The sequence below is a fragment of the Drosophila yakuba genome, chromosome 3R (genome assembly GCF_016746365.2).
Source record: "Drosophila yakuba strain Tai18E2 chromosome 3R, Prin_Dyak_Tai18E2_2.1, whole genome shotgun sequence".
In the NCBI taxonomy this organism is placed as follows: domain Eukaryota; kingdom Metazoa; phylum Arthropoda; class Insecta; order Diptera; family Drosophilidae; genus Drosophila; species Drosophila yakuba.
In genome coordinates this window covers 23,944,030-23,965,843 of record NC_052530.2, presented here as the reverse complement: position 1 = coordinate 23,965,843, position 21,814 = coordinate 23,944,030, and the positions used below count along the sequence as shown (strand labels likewise).

Below are 21,814 nucleotides of genomic sequence, written 5' to 3'. Positions count from 1 at the left end.
GGAAAAGCGTTGCCAGACGGGGTGGCATTTTCAAATCGTCGTGGGTCATCCCCCGAATGGAATCTTTTATACATATGCACTCTTTATTATGTAGTTTTAATTTATTTACAATTATTGGTTTTTTAGGCTTAAATGCTTTACTCGTTGCACAGAAATGTCGTAGAAACTAAAAAGTAGAAGGCAAATTCGTTTTAGCCGCTTTTCTTTCCTCGATTGAATTTAAGGTTACTCGTTATCAAGAATAAATAGGAACACAAACATAAAAACACTAATACTATTTGCTTTTGTCCTGGAAGAGAGTAAAATACTACAATAGAAGTTCGTTCGTTCTTGATCGGTAGGCTATATATGTATATATATATGGTGGCTATGGCTAAGCAACGATTGGCTTTTTGGTCTCTCTGCTTTTGGATGATGGGGGATGTCCGCGAATGTCGATCCAATTATTCTTGTGTGGTGCGTTTAAACTCAATTCAATCCGAAAACTAAACAAAATTACATCTCTCTGTGTGGAATTACACCGCATTGGGATGGAGAGAAGACGTGGCCACCTGGCCAGCCAACGTGCAGGATCGGCAGCAGAACTTGGTGTAGTACGGATTGGAACAGTATCTGCCCTGGACGATCAGCTTGCAGTTGGCGAAGTACGGATTGTCAACGCACTCGGGCGACACAGGTACAACAGCTGGAAATATAAACACATTAGTAGCCCCAACACAACGATCTTAAGACCCCAAACTCACATTGAATGGACACATTGGCTTCTCCATTGGCGTAGGTATACGCATTGCTGGCCCGGCAAGTGTACTTGCCCGAATCCGAGGTTGTGACATCACTCAGTACCAGGCGATGTGGTTGGTCTGCGATTACAAAACATTTCAATTTCAATGGATCAAAATAGCAAAGCTGCAAATTCCAGCTTACATGTAATTTGAACACGCTCGTTGTTGTAGAGAGGCACGTCGTCCTTGGTCCATGTGACATTCGGTTCTGGATAGCCCTGCACGGAGCAGCTCATGACAATGGTGGATCCTGGGGTGTAGCTGTTCTTCGGCTCCAGCGCCAACACGGCATGGACATTAACTGTGAATCATGTAAGGGCGCGATTAGTTTCCCGGATACCAAACCATTCCTAAGCAACATAAAAATCCAACACCATGCCAGACCAGCGGAAACATGCAAAGATGCAGTACTCACCTGTGGGCTCCGGCACATAGGCCGGTCGGGTGGGTCGGTAGGGATAGCTGGGTCGCTGGGTCACCGGACGGGTGGCCGGGCTGAGCACATACTGCATGTACTGCTCCTCAGCGGCATTCAGTGGTCGGACAGGACCCACCGCCTTAAGGGTGACGCGCAACGAAACCGGACGCTTTTGGTTGTACACCTCGCAGGTGTAGAGGCCAAGATCCGACAATTGGATCGAGTTGAAGACCAGCGAGAAGTCGCGATTCATCAAGCCATTATTGAGGCCAAACATTTGTCCGTTGCGCCACCAGCTGACATGCGGCACCGGGAAGCCACCAGCCGGACAGCGGATCACCGCCGGGCGGTTCAACTGAACGATTTGGGTAACGTTCTTGTCTCCGTAAATATAGGCGGGCTGGTTTACGGGTTCTACCGCCACCAGGTTTCAAGCAAGCAATTACGGAAAAGCAGGCAACATGCGCAAAGTGTTCAATAAAAAGCAGTTAGTTACATAGCCATCACCAAAGCGTATAAATAATCAGTAGCTAGTAGCAATAGCATAATCGGTAATATTCATTCATTCATTTCCTACTTAAATCTATATAAAAGGTGGACTTAACATTCATACCACTCAATAAGGATAACAAGAAACACAAATATAATGTAAAGGACGCACCTGTAACCTGAAGGGCGACCTCGCGGCGCACGGGTTCTCCCAGACCATTGCTGGCCACGCAGACGTAGGTGCCATCGTCGGTTTGACGCACCTGGACAATGGTCAGATCTCCATTGGCGGTCAGCACATATCGTCCCTGGTTCGTATTGATCTGTAAAGAACATAGTTATGCATTTCAGCCGGACTAGAAGAAAAAGATCCTGCCAATAGCTTACCACCAAGTTCTTGAGCGACCAGGTGATATTCGGAGCTGGATTGCCAGTGGCGAAGCAGCGCAGCACAGCAATGCCGCCAATGGCAGTCTGGACATCCAGCTCATGCGTCTCCTTGGGTTCCAGAGCGGCTCTGACATCGCCCGGATAGGAAACCACTGGTGCCTGAGTCCTGGGCGGCTGAGTGGGACGAGCGGGATGCACACACAACTGACCGCAGCCGTCGCTGCAGCACTTGTTGTCTCCGCGACAGTCCGCATCGGTGTAGCACTCGCGGGCACATCCACTGGCATTGGCCGACAGAGCCGGGCACTCTCCTGGCTTATATATATCGCGACACACTGGAGCAAACTGGCGATCGTCGGTACTGGCCACATCGACGACGCACTGTTGGCCCTCCGGGCAGCTGTAGCCGTCGCACGGATTCTCGCAGATGCACTGCGTGCACTCTGGCTGGGATTGGGCAGCCACACGGCGAACGCCGTATGGACAGCGAAGCTCCTGGCACTCGGCATCGAAGGTGTCGCACGGACTTTGTCCAATTTCGTTGTCCTGCTTGTTTGGTTCCGCTGCAAGAGAAGGGGATTGCGAATCAGCCAGGAAAGCTACTACAGCGAGACACTCCATTCCCAAGAATCCGTGCAGTCTTAAGTCTAGTGAAGGTGCACTAACGCAACTACTACAGGTGCTACTTCAAAGTTTCTACAAGAGCAAGCGATTTGGGTGTGGGCAGATTGCAAGGTGCATTTGTGGGTGGGTGGGTGCATTTTGAGGTGCAGTGAGCTCGGTGGTGCACAGAGCTTTGTGGTGCATAAGTGGCTGGAGAAGTGGGGCTTACGTCGGCATTGATTCGTGCATGCCTCGTAGGATCGGAAGTTGTTCTGGTTGCCGGAGCAGCCGGCATAAATGAAGGACACACAGTTTCCTACAGCGTCGTCGTAGTACCAACGGCGCTCGTGCACCGAAGGTCCATTGCAGCGGCCCGTCGCCACCGGCAGCAGGCAGATTTCTACTTACGCAAGAGAAGAACCAGTTAGCCCAGCGACTCCATGGTGACCCCCAAGTCGAGACCCGCCCGCTCTATATAGTTTACCTTTAGTCGAGCCCACTCTCAGTTCACGACCGGCCAGGCAAACCGTCTGGCACTCGTACAAATCACTGAAACGGTTGCCAGTGCCATCGCATCCACCATAGGTGAACGGTTCGCAAGCCTGGCTTCCTACGTTGAAGTAGTACTTCGTCTGCCAGTCGGTGCACGGACCCGTGGTCACCGGTTCATTGCAAACGTCTGACACAAGAGATTATAGCATCTGAAAAATAAGTACCCCCAGCCCGGCTGCCCCAAACTTACCCACTCCCTTGAACTCGCCGCACTGCCGTTCGCACTGATCGCGGGTCTCGAACCGGTTTCCATTGCCTCCGCATCCCGTGTAGGTAAAGGCCGTGCAGGCCATGTTCTCGCTGTCGTAGAACCACGCGGTGGTGCGGTTGTCGCATTCGCCCGCCTCCGCGGGCTCGGTGCACACGGAGTAGATCTGCAAGAGATGTAACAATAAAAACACCAATAAAATAGCGAAAGGAGAACAATCCTACCGGCGCTGGAGGCTCCACAGCAGGTTCACCGCGGCAGAAGCTCAGGCAGTCGCTCTCCGAAACAAAGTTGTTGCGATTACCGCGGCATCCGGTGAACTCGAACTCGTGGCATCCACCGCTTCGCTCATCGAAGTACCAGCGGCGGGAGAGGTCATTGCATCGTCCACGGACAGGAGGCAGGGCGCAGGTGGTCTGGGCATCGTTGCACTCGTTCTGGCACTCCTCCTCGGTGGCATAGTTGTTGTCATTGCCGCCGCAGCCCGTGTAGACGAACTCGTCGCAGAGTCCCTCCTCACTGTTGTAGTACCAGCGGGTCACGTTGTCGTAGCAGTTACCCGACTCGAAGGCCTGGAAGCACTTGGACGTGTCATGCTCCACGGGATCAGCCCCAATTCGGGTGTCTATGCTGGGCGAGCAGCGAGCGGAGCACTCCTCCTCGGTGGCAAAGCGATTATCATTGCCGCCACAGCCTCCGTAGTAGAAGGACTGACAGCGACCCTCGGCCTCGTTGTAGTTCCATTGGAGCGCCCATTGATCGCACTGTCCGGGATCAGCAGGCTGACTGCACTGAGCGGCAACGGGAGTTGCCTCCGGCTGCCTGGTTGGAGCTGGTGCTCGTGCAGGAGTCGGAGCAGGAGGCTGCTGACTGAGGCAACGCTGCTGACAATCGTTCTCTGTCTCGAAACGATTGCCATTGCCGCCACAATTGCCATAGTAGAACTGACGGCAAGAGCCAGCCTTCCGATCAAAGTGCCACTTAAGCACCCAGTCACTACATTCCCCTGGAGCGGGTTCCTCATCGCAGACGTCCTGGCGCCTGGGGGCGGGTGTGGTGGTCGTGGGTTCGGGTTTGCGATCGCAACGTGCCAAACAGGATTCCTCGGTGGCGAAGCGGTTCTCGTTGCCTCCACAGCCGCCGTAGTAGAACTGGCGACAGGCCTGATCTTGGGTATCGTAGTACCAGCTGGTGACGTAGTTGGCACACTCGCCCACCTCGGCCGGAATCTCACAGATGTCCTTGGCTAGTTGGGTAAGGGATTGGTAGAGTGTCAGTAGGACAGGGGTTTTGGGTGGCAGAAAACAGGAACACATTGAAAGCAGCCTCCGGAGGGCAGGCAACATTTAAAGCTTACCAACTTGACGGGGGCAGTGGTCCTCGCAGGACTCCAGGGTCGGGAAGTTGTTCTTGTTGCCACCACAACCCGTGTAGTAGAAGGGCACGCAGCGCTTCTCATTCTCGGAGAAGTGCCACTTGGCCAGCTTTTCACTGCAATCACCGGTTTGCTTAGGAAGCGCACAGCGGTCTGGGTTTGTGGGACGGTGGAGGTGTTTGGTGCAGGAAGAGATTCGGATGCGGGTGCAGATTCGGAAAGTCGGCATAGCAAGTAACAAGCAATCATGCACATACAATAAGGTAACCAAGCAGTTTTTTTTTGGGGAAAAGGAAAGTTTGGGAAGAACATACCGTTAGCCAGGAGAAATCAGAAGGTTTAGGCTTAAAATAACTCATTAACCCAAGCATAAAATAGCATACAACTAAGCCCATTAGCCAACTCAAGGCACCGCCACATACTAAATCAGATCTCAAACCTTTAAGCACGCCGGGCTGGCGACAGTTGTAGCTGCAGGCATGTTCCGTGGGATAGTTGTTCCTGTTGCCCTTGCATCCGCCATAGGTGAAGGGTCGGCAGATGTCCGTCTCGTTGTCGTAGTACCAACGCTCAAAGTTGCCGGCACATGGTCCACTCTCCACAGGTTGTTCACAGGTAGCTGCAATGGGAGCATCACGATGATCGCAGCCCTTGAAGAAGGAATAGGAGTAGATCCACACTTACGCAGATTCTCGCTGGCAGCACAAGTGCCCTGGCACTGTTCCAAGCTATCGAAGCGGTTATTGGTGCCGTAGCATCCGCCGTATTGGAACTCCTCGCAGCGGTTGCGGTCGACATCGAAGTACCATTTCTTGGTGAAGCCAGTGCAGGGACCAGCGCTCTTGGGCAGCAGGCACACGTGCTTGCCGGTGTACTCCTGGCAGGTGTCCTTGCAATCGGCCTCGCTCTCGAAGCGGTTGTCGTTGCCATCGCAGCCACCATACCAGAAGCGAGCGCATCCTCCGTAGGAGGTATCGAAGTAGTACTTGACGCTGTAGTTGTTGCAGGTGCCCGTCTCCTTGGGCAGGCCGCAGGCCTTCTGCGGTGGCTCCTGGACGTTCTCGCATCCGCCGAACTTCTCGTCCGTCGCCTTGGTGACTCCATCGGGACAGCAGCCGAACTTGCTCTCCACACAGGTGCAGCCCTCGCCATTGGGACCCTTGGCCGGGGTCTTCTCGTCGTCGCAGCACTTGAACTCCGTCTGAGTGCAGTGGCATCCATGGTGGTGCGGTCCCTTGGCGAAGGTGAGCCCGTCCGGACAGCATCCGAACTGGGTGGTCTCGCATGGGCAGCCCTCGTGCTTGGGTCCCTTGGCGGCAGTGATCTTGTCGGGACAGCAGCCATGCTGGGTCGTCTCGCAGGCGCATCCCTCCTGGTTGTAGCCAGTTGCGGCGGACTTGTTGTCGGGGCAGCAACCATAAGGTGTGTAGTGGCATTCGCAGCCCTCGTTGTTGGGTCCACGGGCGGCCAAGATGTTGTCGGGACAGCAGCCAAACTCGGTGTCCAAGCAGCAGCCCTCCTTGTTGGGACCATGAGCCGCGGTCTGGGAATCCGGGCAACATCCAAAGCGTTCACGTGTGCATCCAGGGCAGCCTTCGCCATTCGGACCGCTAGCAGGTGTTTGACCATCCGGACAGCAACCGTTCGCAGACTCTCCGCAGCCCTTGGGAGCTGGTGCTGCAACGCCGCAGCCCTCGAAATCAGGACCCTTGGCGGCTGTTTCCGCATCGGGACAGCAACCGAATTCGGAGAAGGAGCAGGACTTCTTGATTTCTGGTTCAGACGTCGACGAGTCTTGGCCGGATCCTTCAATCTCAGTTGTTGTCTCTGGCTGGGACTCCTCTGTGGTCGTCGTGGGCGGTACAGTGGTGGTTTCTGGACATCCTTCATCGTTCTCACCATCGGCGGCGGTAAATTTATCGGGACAGCAGCCAAAGAGAGTCTCAGCGCACTGCGACTTGGGACATCCCTTGTGGTTCTTGCCCTTAGCCGGAGACACTCCGTCCAAGCAACAGCCGTACTTTGTATCCGCACAGGTCTTGGCAATGGGACAGCCCTCGTCAAACGGTCCCTTTGGAGTGGACTTGCCATCCGGACAGCAACCGTACTCCGACTTAGCGCAGGTACTCTTCTTCGGCTTACATTTACGAGGCTTGCTCTTGGTAACTTCGGAATCAAAGGAGTAAGGAGTACTGCTCTCCGATTCGTCATCCTTATCACTGGTGCTCCAGATATCACTGGTGGTGCTGTCCAGATCTGTGGACTGGGTGCTGTCTGTGGATCCTTCAGTTGTGCTTTCAGTAGAGCCTTCAGTAGAGCCTTCAGTAGTGCTCTCCTCGGTTGGACCGCTTTCTGTAGTGTCGCTGGTTCCTCCACTAACAGTACTATCTGTAGATTCAGTACCATCTTTAGAGGAAGCGTCAGTAGAGGCAGCATCTGTTGAGAAACCATCTGTGGAGGAGGATGTATCTGTGGAACCAGATACTTCAGTGGAAGATGAGGAGTCTGTGTTGGTAGAATCAGATGTAACATCCGAGCTTGTGGAACTGGCAAGGTCCTCGATGGTACTTCCCTCGGTTGTCGAACCATCACTGGCACCAGCTTCAGTGCTTTCAGTTGGTCCAGAGGATTCCGTTGACAATGTGGTGTCCTCACTTGCGCCCTCGGTAGAGCCATCAGTAGAGGCATTAGAGGAACCATCAGTGGATTCATCAGTTGATCCATCAGTGGTGTCGTCACTGCTGCCAGAAGCCACTGTGGTTGCATCTGTGGTTGATCCATCACTGGACAGTCCGGTGGTTTCGGTTGCATCCGAGTTGGCAGTGGAAGAAGAACCATCTGTTGTGCTTTCCGATGCGGATTCGCTGCTCGAGGAGGCGTCTGTGGTGGAGGATGCGTCCAGGGTAGAAGATTCTGTAGAATCAGTCGATGATTCAGGAGTAGTTTCAGTTGTCTGATCGGAAGTAGAGTCCGTAGAATCTGAAGATGCTGTTGAGTCTGAAGTGGCATCAGAAGTACTGTCTGATGAATTCTCCGTAGTGCTGGACACGCCATCAGTGGATCCGTCAGTACTGTCACTAGAATCAGATGAGGATGAGGCCGAAGCCTCTGTTGATGACTCACTAGCGTTTGATGAATTGTCCAAAGAGTCCGTGGAGTCATCTGTGGAACTAGAGGCTTCCGTGGAGCCTTCAGGAGTTGAATCGGAAGCGTTGGTGGAGTCTGTAGAATCTGAGGCGCTTGAGACATCGGTCGACTCCGAGATGGAGGCGTCTGATGAGCTTGAGACATCAGTGGAGTCGTCAGAAACATCTGTGGGTTCTGTGGATGAGTCTGTGGAGTCGCTTGAATCGGAAACCGAGGATGCCGGTGCTTCAGAAGTTGCATCGCTGGAAATACTGGAGCTGGAGTCGCTGGAAGTGGAGTCACTGGAGCTGGAGTCGGAATCCGTGGAGCTAGACAAATCAGTGGATGCCTCAGAGGTTTCCTCGTCATCACCGCTTCCTTCTGTGGAAATACCGCTGTCGGTTGTTGATTCCGAATCGTATCCCGATCCCTCAATTGTGGTTCCAGTCGATTCAGACTCGTCGTAGGGTGTCGGGCTGTCACTTTGCATAAGTTCTTCTGCCTCTGGTGTAGTTTCACCGCTTGGAGTTCCTTCCAAGTCGATCACATCTTCGCTCTTTTCATCGTCTGACAACCCATCGCTGATCAACTCAATACCATCTTCATCGCAATCCTCCTCGTCATCCTCGATGGGCTTATCAGTACTTGTCAGCGGTAGTATCTCATCCTCAGTGCATGCCTCAGGATTACACTTTTCAGAAAGGGGTTCGACCTTTTCTTCATCGCAGTTAACCGACTTGGTTCCATTGGAAAGGCACAGGACCTCACGGACTCGTTCTCCTCCGCCGCAGGGCTTGCTGCACTTGCCCCAAGGTCCAGTGAACCACTCGCCTGGGCAAACCTTCTCCTCACCCTCGCATTCCTGTTCCGATTCCGGCTTCGTTTCCTTGTTGCACTTTGAGTCATCATCTGCTGGAGTGACCGTCTTGCCATCGAACTCCCCGCAAATGACAATGCGAGACTTGACACCTTTTCCGCAAGGAGCAGAGCATTTGCTCCACTCCGAGGAGAACCACTGTGCCTGGCACTTGGGCGACTTGCACGAACGGGATAGAGTGGGTACCTCTGGCTCACAGAACTGGTCCGGATACACCTTACCTTCCTTGTTGCCACAGATGGCGGTACGTGTTTCGGTATTCTGACCACAAGCATTGCACTACAATACGCAGGAACTCAGTTTTTAATGGCATCACAGGTATGTACAATACTTACACCGCTCCACTGAGAGATTATCCAGTCAACTCCCTCACAAGGCGTCAGGAGGCAGGACTTCTCCGTCTCCGGCTTTTCCTCCACGCAATCTTCTTCGGGCAGGACTCGTTTGTGTCCGTTCTCCTCGATGAAGCAGGTCACCTTTCGCGTCTGTTTTCCGTCGCCGCACAGCTTATCACATGGCGTCCAAGGTCCCAGATGATACTTGGGGCAGTTCTTGACATCGCGGTTGCACTCCTGCTTGGTGGCCGGCTTGTTGCCCACCTCCTTCAGGCATACGGCATCTTCCTCAACTGTATGCTCGCTAAATTGAAATGCACCAGGTTATTGTGAAATATATATATCGTGGTTCAAGGGGGACTTACCCCGAAGAGGAGATTCGCTCGCAGGTGATGCTCCTGTTTTGGAATCCATCGGACCCGCAGCCCTTGGAGCACTTGGACCACTCTCCCTCCACCCAGTGTGGTGCACATGGTTCCGTGCCGCAGGCCTGTTCCTCCGCTGGCTTGGACTTTTGGTCGCACAGCGCAGGGTTGACTTCCGCCAAGGTGATGCGGTTGTTGCAGGTGACCTTTCGACTCTGAGTGCCACCGCCGCAGGAGGCACTGCAGTCATTAAACTGATGATGCGTCCACGTGTGTGTATCCTGCTGCGAGTGACTAAGGCTTTCCGGAATGCTGTACTCGTAGTCGAGACTGATGTTCTTCTCCTGCACCAGCATAACTATGAAGAGGCTCTCCGAGATGGGGCCGCTGCAGGTCAGTTGGTCGGGAGCGGCGAAGCCCATAGGCTTGCGTTCGTAGTTCCACCACGAGCTCGCGAAGAACATGGGGCGCGGGAAGTCGATGCGCCAATCGCCGTTCAGATAGTAGTGTCCACTGTGGTTCCGACAGGCCAGGTAATTGCTGGAGGGCACCGTCTCCTCGATGCGAATGTTGGTGGCTCCCTCGGGGAGCAGCAGCAGGTCATTGTAGCCGGGAGCCAGGTCCTTGGTGGTGATGGTGTTGCGAATGGTCTTGCAGGTGCTGCCATCACCGCCGCACTTGCGGCACTTATCCTCCTTGGCATCGCTGCCTAGCATCATGTCACAGCCCACGGGCATGCACTCCCCGTTCACGCACACATCCAGGTCCTTGTCATTGCAACGGGTTCCGTCCACCACCTTCTCCCGCTGGCGGAAGTAGAAGCGCTCGCCCTTGGGCATGCAGTTCAGCTCGCAGGGATTGGGCGCATTCGTGTACGGCACCCACTCGTAGAAGACTCCATCGAAGTTCTGTCTGTCGAAGCGGGAGCACTGCTGCGCCCGGAAGTCGGACTCCTCCTCCGGACAGTCTTGGGTGTTGCAGGAGAAGTAACGACGACTGCCTCCGCTGCAGACTGCCTCGCCACGACCACTGTGGAAGGGATGAAGATGAGGAGTCAAGGAGGTAGTTAATGTATGCTATGTCTCTATCTCTAATCTATCTATCTATCTATCTATCTTGTATACTCACTCTCTTCGCAGGCACTCGCGAGTCTGGTAGGACACGCCACCGCCGCAGGTCCGGGAACAATCCGAGGGTGAGCTCCAGGGTGTCCACTCATCGGGATCGCTACCCTCGCCGCCGGGCGTCACCGAGCTCTCCGGTAGGTACATGTTCGCCCCATATTGTCTTTTTTGTCTAAGTCCAGGCTGGAAAAAAGGGCTCAGCGGATTAGCCGTGGGTTCCATCAGGATCTACGCGGAATACTTACGAATCTGCTATGGGAATCATGGATGCCGGCCAGAACAATGAATGCTACCAAGGCAGTTGAGCTGCAAGTGGAGAGCGGAGAAGGCAATTTAATTAAACGCCACCCAGACATAACCTCGCCCAACTTTCGCCATTCATTAAAATCATGGGACCGAAGTCACGTGTTGACTTGTTGCACATATATATCGTATAGCTATGTATTTGTTGACGTTGACTCCGCCGCATGCCTGTGGACACACGAGTGCTCAGACTCATTAGAGGAGCAACAGGCTGGGTGGCTTGCTGGCTGGCGGGGGAGCAAGCAACTTGGACTGGGACTTTCTCAAAGACATGGGTCCGCGTCCAGCGAAGGGGCACAAACAAACTTTTGTGGGGCTTCGCGGCGACAACATGATGAACTTGTTTATGCTCACTGGCCAGAGCAAGCAAACATTGAACTTGTTTTTGCGGCTAAATCTGTGGCGGGATTGTCGTCGGTGGATTGTCGGTGGATTGCCCCCCACCCATTGGATGGCAAAAAGAATGGGACTTGGTCAAGTAAAATTTGCAATTTCTTTGGTAACATTTTTTTATTATGCGCCGCGCGCACGGACCATAAATATGCAATGCCACATAAACAAGACATAATTTAGCAGGGCTTCCTGCCGATTTGCCAAAACGAAAAGTAGCAGCAAAGAAGCGCAGAACCAAGCAAATAATAAGTACCCGAAGCCAGGGAGAATATACGATTATGCCGCAGACAATTCGACGCCGCCGAATCTGACTTCTTTGGGCAAGTTGCTCCACGGAGGAGGATGTCGTTGCGCCCCGAGGACAAGTTGCGTGAATATGTCAAAGGCGTTCAATGTTGCAGGCAACGTTTGCTGCACTGCATCCCCTGCGCTTTCTTGTTGGGGGCTTGCCAATTTAATTTCTGACGCTGCTGCGTGCGGGGAGCCGCTCGGTTTGTTACGCTTGGACGCCTCCGACTGATGGCGCTCGCCTCCTTGCCTCCTGGCTTCGAAGGACATGCCGTGGTCTATGGGTCCTTGGATTCTGGGGGTCCTGCCGCAGCAGGCGTGCTGCTTATGACAGCCGAGAGCAGCAGAGGGCTGGGCGCCAAGTGTGGCCATAATTTTTATGCTTCTGTGTTGGCATTTTAATGCAATTTGAGCGCATTTCCCTTTTGAAACCAATGCCAGGACACCTATTGCTTTGGCAAGGACAACGGAAGGCAAATGGCAAACCGACAACGGCACACATTTCACAGTCCATTGAGCAGGGGCGGCGTCTCCCAGTCGCCTCCTTCTCAGTCATTGCGTCATTGCGAACAGGACACCAGGACACTAAGATACCCGCCAAACCAGGACCACGACCAGGGAACTCCAGGACCAAGTCCATTAATTGGGCAGTGCCAAGGAAACCGATGAGCTGGCAAAAACCGCAATGGCGCACTTCTCGATTTCGATTTCAAACGCGTCTGCTGATTACGCAAAATCCTCGGACCCCAGATTTTTTGTTTGTCGGTTGAGTGAATGAATGGAAATGGGAATGGAAATGGGAATAACATTGTTATTGCCACATGCGGCGGATGCCACGTGACACTAGCACAAACAGTTGGCCCAATCGTCAAATAAGTTACACATGTCATGTGAACCACCGCAATGCCACCGCCACAGAAATGTCAAATAAGTCTGCAGGAAATGCTAAGTTCGTGGGCGGGAACTTTACACAAATACGCTGTACTATACTCGTATGCATCAGATTAATGTGTCGGTTGGTGGGCCTTCTCCTCCCAATCCCTGACCCCATTTAGTTTGGGGACCAGGATTTAGTTGGCAGGCGAGATCAAAGCTGCGCCTCTAAGAGGGCCAATTATCGGGTCGCAATGCCTTTCTGGCCTTTCTGGCCTTGCAGCTTTGTGGCCAGAATAGCAATCCCACAATAGCAGTCCATTGTTCATTGTGCGCCGCATTACAAAGGCATTTGGGTTTCGGATAGCGGCTCTCTAAGCGGTGATAATATTTTTTTAAGGGGCTCTGGCTGGCAATCACTGCATAAATGCAGTGAGAGTGGAGGGAAATACTCCCTTTTCAGCTACACAATTGCAGCCATTATCAGTCAACTTGAACAACTGCAGCATGGATGCAAATCCAGGCCACATACACAGATATAGTAGTCGTACGCTCTCTCTCCAGACCGAGTAGCTAAAAGATATTCACTTCGCATCCATGCCAGAGATATATTCACGATCGTGTAATTGCTTTCAAATGCCTTCCACGCAACAAGTGCATTGTGGCATAGAATGCGTGGCACACTCGAAGAAATATATTTATTCTTCATATTGATAGTATGAAGGAACATCCTAGGGGAGCAGACTGATTGAGATACAAATTTTCGTTTCAGTGAACGAGTATTTCGAGAATGTAGGTACTCCAAAGAGATATGTTTTCATGTAAAATGTTGCAATGACCATCGTAAATAAAGCGCCTGCTAATGAGCCGTAAGAACAACATTATCAGTGGCACTAACTCCACAAGTGCGTGCACTTAGCCGCCAAACTGAAGATCGACAACAAATTACGGCTAATTCTGGGCCAACCGAAAGTAAGCTAAATCTGGAAAAATATGTAGCAAGTGGAAAACCAAACAATTGCCGCAAAAACAACCATAAAGTTCCGCCAGTTTTCACACCTGACCATCGGGAACTGACGTTAGATTTGTTTACATGACTCATCCGCGAGGTCGACTTGGTAGAATTCCCCGCACTTCAATCGCAACCACCCACTAGATTTGATTCTTCTTTCCTTTCCCATGCCAATTGATCGGCGAAACAACTAGCTGGAGTTAATCAATTGGCGGTGGGGCATGCAGTATGCGAGCTGCATCCATGAGGATTCCAATGCCGCAGCTGCCAGCCTCTGCAGATCCCGGGGCCCTTTGATGAAGATGGAATGCCCATGGCCCCAGTTCGCCCAGCTGCAACCGTTTGACTTCTGCTGGCCCCTTTTTCGCTTTTTTATGTTGATTGCGAGGAACGCAAGGAATTCAATGTTGCAGGCAACTGATTTAATTGCAGGCAACGGAAAATGCGCATAAGTGCACCCGCCTCCTACACAGAGAGAATACTTCCATGCTACATGGAAAATGTGAATAATCACAAGGAACACTCTCTCCCTTTAGCCACCCAAGATCGATCCAGGCAGTGAATCCTAATCAGCTTCGTTAGTGCGTTTTATTTGGCCGCAAAATACCAGGCAGCAATTATTGCACGGGTATCCACCTCATTAGACGGAAGGATGCGTGCGAGTGTGTGACACCCGTTTGTTCAAATACAATTACATAGTCATACAATTATCACAAGACAAGCAGACTCTAATGCAAAGCGCCAAATTGTGGCTGAGGTGTGGCCAGGTGTATGTGATGATGGTGCTCCTGCTGCTGCTGCTGCAGCCAAAGCTCCCATGATGACGATGATGATGATGTCTCCATGAAGAAGAGGCGGGCAGAGGGGCTGGTGGAGCGACGACATTTGTTGCAACGGAAGTAAATGTTTGCATTGTTGAAATTTTAATTGCATTTGCATAAAGCAACGCACACAGAGATACAGTGGAGATGGAGATGGAGCTGGAGCTGCAGATGGAGCTCACTTCTGGCGGGGAATGGAAGCCCCAGTTGCCATTTTGACTGGCAGAGCCAAACACTGGCACACAGCACTCAGCCTGGCCGAGCCATTATCAATTTTGAAATTAATTTAACTTAATTGAGTAGTGAAAATAATAAACATACGCCTTTGCCCACTTGAGGGCAAAATGCACAGAGATTATGCAACATTTTGGCAAATTCAGTGCTGCACTGCCACAATGTTGCAGCAAGCAGCAAACGTTGAATGTTGAATGTGGATTGTGAATTGTTGGGGGCTGAGGAGAGGCACAACAAAGTTTGCCCAAATGCCTAATGAAATATTTGCCACGCATTTGGCCAAATGAGCAGAGCAAATGAGCAAACAGAATGCGCATTTAAGCCCAGTTTACCGAGACTGGGCGCGAGAAAAAGGGAAAGAGATTTCACTATGCGTTTCACTTGGCCAACTTACTGACCCATAAATTTCCCTCGCTGTCGACGGCGGCGGCCAAATGTTCGACGGGCAAACAAATCTTTACGACCATGTCGCGGGAGCCACCAGAAGCGGCCTCCTCCGGAGAATCAACAGTGCTGTGCAGCTAATTAGAGGCATCATAACGCCGCTGTCGCGACTTCCCATCCTCACAGCCCCACATCTCCACAACTGCACATCACCATCTCCACCTCCACCAAGCCCCACGAGCATTGGCAATTTTCTATTTGCCCAACTCATTCGGCCCGCGATTGCAACAAGCTGCTTGACTTCACTTATGGCTAATAGCACTCGAAATGGAAAACAGGGGAAATAGTTTCTGGGGAAACATACACTTTTGCACCTCCTCGAACTTTGAACCCACCTCGCCCAGTGGGGGATTATTAATCAGGCCTCTGTGTAAACATTTTAGCGCCGACTTGCGATAAAGTAAAAAAAGTGGAAATGCTGCTCACAGGATGCCAAATGAGCTAGCATATTTCAGCACTTAATTAGCGTGGAACTAATAAACTAAGGGAAAAGTAAATAATTTCTGGAATTCTTAGGCAAACCGCTGCTATTTTGGGAAGGCTACTTTTTATAGAATTTTTAGTTATGTCAGATCATTGCTGTTCATTCTGCTCAAGCAATTGAATTGCCCATTAATTATGCTAAATAGAAATATCTGTCCGAATTTCAACAGTCTGTTTTGCTGCTGGAAGTCTAAAATAAACAATGAGCAACTCCCAATTTCAGTTATTTACAAAAGCCTTCAAATCGAATTGGCTAAAATGCTACCATGTCGGCCAGTGGCAGTACGACTACCTGACGCATAAAATGTGGAGCAGACATTGATTTATAGCGCAATTACGGCTTAGCTCATCGTTTTAGTACTTGTCAGTGGGTTCCTTACGTCTTGCAGACTCCTTTGGAGGTATTTGCTAAACATCCAGACCATCGGAAGTGCCAAAGGGCTACGTCCCTGACCCCCAGAAACAAAAACAAAAAAAAAGGGCTATCAGTCGGGTCTGCAGTTCGGTTCATTTGCTGTCATCAAGATGCGCATCACGTTTCCCAAGAACACCCAGCAAACCACCGATCGTCGCCTGTCGTCCGCCAAAACATTTTTATGGGTTTTTATATATTCCCCCTTTTTTTTGCGCTCTTTTTTGTTTTTGGCTGGCGGCGCATATATTTCACTTGTTGATGCTGCCCCAACTTTTCTGGCTTTCTGGTTCTGCAGACAGAACTTTTTAGGCACATTTTACTGCATGTGACGCATCGTTTGCCGTTTGCCGGTTGCCTCCTGGTTGGATCTGCAAAAATTTTTGGATATTTTTGCAGTCATGCCATGGGTTGCTCCTCCGTTTTTATTCGGCTTTCTGTATTTAGTATTTTGTAGCTTGTTCTGCCTGTGCAATTTCAGCGTCGGCATATTTTGGGGCATCCTTTTTATCTTCCGCGTTGCCAGGGAGCGACGACCTCAACCGATCGATCCGATTGTGTGTGTTCATATACTACACTCCATTCCACTCCACTTTACTGGTGTGTGAGGGCAAACATTAACAATGGCTCTTAAGCTATTTGCCACTCACACACACCACACCACACACACTTGATTCGGATGGAGGAGTTGGAATAATTAAACGCCACCCAGTCGGCAGCCTTTGCTTAATTAAGCATAAGACATTAAGTCATGGGAAAGCGATGTGCAGATCGGTCGCGAAACCATTAACCATGCCATTGGGGGTCTGATCCCTCATCCCATCAATGCCCATCCATTCCTCTCATACATTCCCCATCCACAGCACAGATGTGGCAAATGCAGCGTGCAACATCGCCGCCATGAACTTGGGAGGCAACTGAGGCATGGAATAGGCATCAACTGATCCACAGGATTGCAGCAAGTTGCAAGTGCAACAACAAGGGGGGCGTTTGTTGAACATAATTTGCAGCTTATTTGCCGCATCATTCGATATTCCGCAGAAATCCATACACACACACATCCATACACATTTCCGGGCGGGGATTTTGGTTTGCACACAATTTGCACACTTTGGCGGCTGAGAAGCAGCCACTTTTCTAGATCAACATTGGGATTTGTGATTTATTTATAGCCATTAAGGATCAATTATGCAATTCGAGTGTTTACTCTCGACTCGAAACGCGTGTGTGCATGATATTCCCAGTTTCAAGGCAACTGCCATTGCGTGTTTCATTTCAAAAGCATACATTTTCGAAATATACTGTTTATAGTTGCGTCTTGCGGCTCTCGCACAGATCACACTCAATAAACAATTTGGCCCAGCAACTATGTGTGGGCAATTAGATACGTGGGGTACGTGTTCTTCTTGTTTTTTCTTGTTGCATCCATTTTCCTGCTGCCCAGCGGAATTTAGTGTTTTCCGCGGAATATTATACTTAAAACATAACAAACATTGACTGTGCTGGGTAAAATATATCAGCATAGGTAAAGTCTTATATTTAGATTGGGAATTTTCATTGAGTACACAAGATCTAAGCATCCCAATTTCCGCAGAAAGACGAATGGGGGCATGTTGGAATTTTTCGACTCTTTCCAAGAGCAAACCGAAAATCTCCAAGCCGCGTCAACTGGAGTCAAGTTCAAAGACGTCACGAGCCAGAGATTTTCGCTTAATGTAATGTATATTTTGGCCACTTAATGGCCACACACAGGCGATATACAACCTACAAGATACTCGCTTACTGATTTACCGAGTGCGTTAAAACGTTTAGTTTGTGCCATTAAACTACAAACATAATGATGGTCATAGGTATGTTGACCCGTTTGGGGGCTCGGGTTTTGGGTTTGGGCCAGCCAAATGATCAGATACCCTACTCGAGATGATTTTCAAGGAATGTATTCTCAAGAACTTTTCCATTAATTCAACTAAAAAACTGAGGCAGGAAAAACTATGATATGATTTCCTGTGAATTGCGATTAGCGGCCACATGTCCCCAAACTCTGGCCAACATGGGTCATGTGGTGGCCACATTTTCATGCCCGAAATCTATAGTTTTCCCCATTTTCCGGCAGTTGACAGACAGAGAGATTGAGATTTTTCGCTTTCAAGTGGCTAACGCACCATTTTCGCGAAAAACTCTAAAGAACTTGACGAATGGATGCGCTAACTGCCAGTTGGCCAGTTGGCCGAGGAACAAGTTTCTGGGCTTTTATGTGACGGTGTCGGACTTTACAGTTTATGACTCTGGCCAAAAATAAAACGCACGCAACGCTTGTGGTCAGCGAAGAACCGCCTCGGGTGGAGATTATGGCCAAGATAGGGATGGGATGTCCAGCATGTGCGTGAGATCGCTGGACTCATGGCAGCCATGGACGCATGGACTCATGGAGTCAACTTTGAACCGACCTCCGCTCTTCAAGTTGCTCTGCCAGTATCTGCTGGTCTGTCCAAGCATCTCACCTGGTTTTCTCTGTTTTTTTTTTTTTAGGGAAGAGGGCACTTCAAAGCGCACGCACTTCACCTACGAACGCAACTCTTTGGGATAAATATTTACATTTCCATTTGAAAATTTGATTTGATTTCTTCGTTTCTTTTTCCATGGGAGGCAGTCGATCCAACACACACTCATTTCGGTGGAGAAACAGAAAGACCTGTCGATGAGTTGCAGGTGAGGTAATGGCACAATTTCTGGGCCAGTGGGTGGAGAACCACCGATCTGGCTGTTTGAAGTAAAATCGTGATGCCGGAAATTGAGATGTTAAAAGCGATATTGATTGTGGTTTTAATTGGAATTGGCCCTGTTCAATCAAATTAGCTGAACTAGACGTCGCCTAATTGATTTAATTTCATTTCGAATCCCTTGAAAAGGATACGCAATGCCCTCCATAATGACTATAACTTTTAATAAAGCCTCCAGAGCTAAATTGCTAATGAAAACATTTTTGCGTCCAGGACGCAGGACCAAGGACGAACAGCAGCAATCAGGACCCACACAAATAGCAACTGAAGCACATTAGGGAGGGCTTGGAAAACGCTTTGAAAAATGTTGCAATTTTCATTAACAAACTTCAATTAAGTTGGCAATGTAATTTGGCATGCAAACAAAATGCTGGCCAGGATAATGACAGTCGCGCGCACAGTGTCAACATCGAGGAACAGGAGCAGAAACAGGAGCACCGCCTGTTGCACAGCGAGCACGTAGCCGGGATACGCCCACATCGACATCCGTATCCGCACATGTGGCAGGACAACTGGAAGGCAGGACAACTGGGTGGCAGGATGGGGACGAGGATGAGAACTCGGGCCGAGGAGGAGACCCGTGTCAAGTGTTTGCCCATGTAGTTCAAACGGAATTAAAATTCCAATTGACACAGTAATTTGCTAGCGACACAAAGGGAATCAATTTCAGGGATTGCAGTGCCGCATCCGTCGCGTTCGGATGGATATGGATACAGGGATACATGGTTGCATGTTTGTCGGATGCTTACCACAGCCGCCTCGATAAATCCATTTTGTGGCTCCTTGCTGGCAGGACAGCACAATAAGCGTCGCCTCACTTTTCGCGTTTCTCACCCACTTGAATTGTATATATATATAAATATATATATATATCTATTTAATTTTTTCTCCTTCTGTATCGTTCCTTGTCCCTGCTGAGTGGCTAACACTTGAGTGTAGCACCACTTGAGTTTTAATTATCTGGCACAGTGTTGAATCACTTCAAGAATCAGAATCAGAATCCACTCGGCACTTTGCGCCTGCGCATTGCCGCAGGATATATCCGGTCCGGTCGATCGATCGCGCACTATCCTAAAAGTCAAAGACGAAGTCGAAGTCGAAGTATCCGCCTCGATTCGGCACACATCCGCAGGGTTTGACGGCACGCCAGCAACTGATCGAGTCGCTCGCATGCGATCGCTCTAATTCTGTGCCACAAAAGCCGCAGCAGAGCAAAAGCAAAAGCAGCAAAGCAAAAGCAGCAAAGCAAGCGCAGCAAAGCAAGAGCAGCAAAGCAAGAGCAGAGCAGCGGATCGGAAGCAGCAGCCCAATAATCGCGGCACCCAAGCAATATAGTCATAGCTATAGTTATTGATATAACTTCTGTTCTAGAGCGATAGCGCCACAAAGGACGGCTTCCGCCCCTTCTAATCTCGCGCTCCCAAATTGAATGGGTCTCCTCCAGTGGAGTCTCTATATGGCATAGCATAGCACCCATTCTTGTCGCTAGGGCTTCTTGTGGTATACAATATAAATCTACTTAGTTTATGCACGCTGCATCAGTGATCCTTTGCCAACCGGCCCCCACTAGAGACTAAAGTCGACTTGGGTTCGCTGTTTTTTCTGCCGACTTTGTAACAACTGGTTCCCCGGCGACTCGCACTGATCTTTATGCGTTGCACGTGTGTGAGGAGCGGTACAACACGATACGATACGATACGATACCATCCGATCCAAGCCGATCCGTTGCGAAGTTGGCAAGTGATTTACTGGCCCTGCCCTCCACATGCTTCTCGCATTGCGCTCGCCGTGCCTGTCAAGATCAAGCGGCGGTACTAATGAGCCGCCACTGCCAACACATGTGGACATCCTTTGGCCAGTGATCCTGGTACATTCGTCATAACCCCGAATGCCGAATGCATCTCAATTTCACTCCAATTGCAAGTGGCAAACACATGTGCGATGTGTTTACACTGATTTGCTCGCCACAAACAAATTTCACAGACAAATTTAGGCATCCGTTCTGGTGTGCGATTGTGGGATAAATTGCAGTCTGGCATTGCAAGAGCGTCATTGGGGCAGCATATTAGTTATTCGCAGCATCGATTTCACGAAACTTGATGAGTTCATTCATGAAATTCGCCCATCTAGAATAAGTCAGAGCCTGAACGATAATTTCCGCATTCCGCTTGGCTCGAAGTTCTATATATAGCTTATATCCAGCACTCAAATCTCAACCGAAACTCAAGTTTCCGCCCCAAAACACGTGGCCTGATATCATAGAGCCAAAAATTGTGTGGGAACGCAACTTCAATAGGACTTTCAACTTTCATGTAAATTGGAATTTATCGAGAAGACATGAAGAATTTTGCATGGCAACAGCCACAAGAGATAAGGATTTCGGGTTTTACAAGTATAGCATTGCCTTATCACCAAACATTTTGTTCAAGTTTTTTTTTTTTTGGATCTTGTATAATAGACCGAAAAATCCTATTGGAACAAGCAGGAAGCTTCCACTCCCAAATATGAATGGTTTATAGACGATGTAATCTCAACCACAAGTCATATTTCCGCCAAAAATTGTGCTATCTCGCTGATTCACAAATTTAGACCCGAATAATGTGTGTGCGGTTATGAAAGTCCTTGAGCATAATTATATAAGACTGATGTTACATTTATTTTTACACTCCGCCTTATCAGCATTCGACCAGGGAAAGTCGCCTCCAGTTAGCTAATAAGTCGCACAAATGAATTATCCACATTTCAAGGCGAACCAACTACTGATATTATAGAAATTCGCAAACTTATATGCTAAGAGGCGCGAGCTTGATATAAAAAGCACTCATTCATGAATATAGGACCAAATTCTAATTGGCTCCGCGGCGGAAGCCTGTTATCTCCACCAGTCCAGTCGATATGGGGCTACGGACACCGCCTTGGTTTGTTGGTTTGGGTGAACTCCAATTAGCATGGCGATGACCCATTTAGAACAGCTTCCGTCTCTGGGACAGGGGCGCTTCTCTTCGCTCTGTCGCTCTCGATGCTAGTTCGTCTCCCTTATCATCGCCCAGTTCCGCTGCCACTCAATATCGGTATCCTAAACGCCTAAGTATGTGGGTGAAGGGTGGCAGCAACAGCAATAGCAAAA

General features: G+C 50.1%; 1 protein-coding gene across 6 annotated transcripts; it reads right to left on the bottom strand.

Moving 5' to 3' along the window:
- Positions 1-64: 64 nt before the first annotated feature.
- On the bottom strand, positions 65-19,851 carry LOC6538173 (papilin). 6 transcript variants are annotated; one of them, XM_002098665.4, is made up of 18 exons: positions 19,437-19,850; positions 10,890-10,950; positions 10,649-10,827; positions 9,521-10,549; positions 9,156-9,459; positions 5,502-9,099; positions 5,257-5,436; positions 4,800-4,970; positions 3,667-4,688; positions 3,425-3,608; positions 3,167-3,361; positions 2,912-3,082; positions 2,077-2,642; positions 1,862-2,012; positions 1,198-1,614; positions 925-1,083; positions 744-860; positions 65-685 (listed from the first exon to the last, which is right to left on the bottom strand). In XM_002098665.4, exons 1-18 carry the CDS (start codon positions 19,457-19,459, stop codon positions 516-518), a joined length of 8,697 nt encoding a protein of 2,898 aa, XP_002098701.2. In that variant the 5' UTR covers positions 19,460-19,850; the 3' UTR covers positions 65-515. The 6 variants fall into 6 exon arrangements, with proteins under 6 accessions (XP_002098701.2, XP_015048689.2, XP_015048688.2 ...); XM_015193203.3 differs by lacking the exon at positions 1,198-1,614 and having other exon boundaries at positions 19,437-19,851; XM_015193202.3 differs by lacking the exon at positions 4,800-4,970.
- Between the last annotated feature and the right edge of the window lie 1,963 nt (positions 19,852-21,814).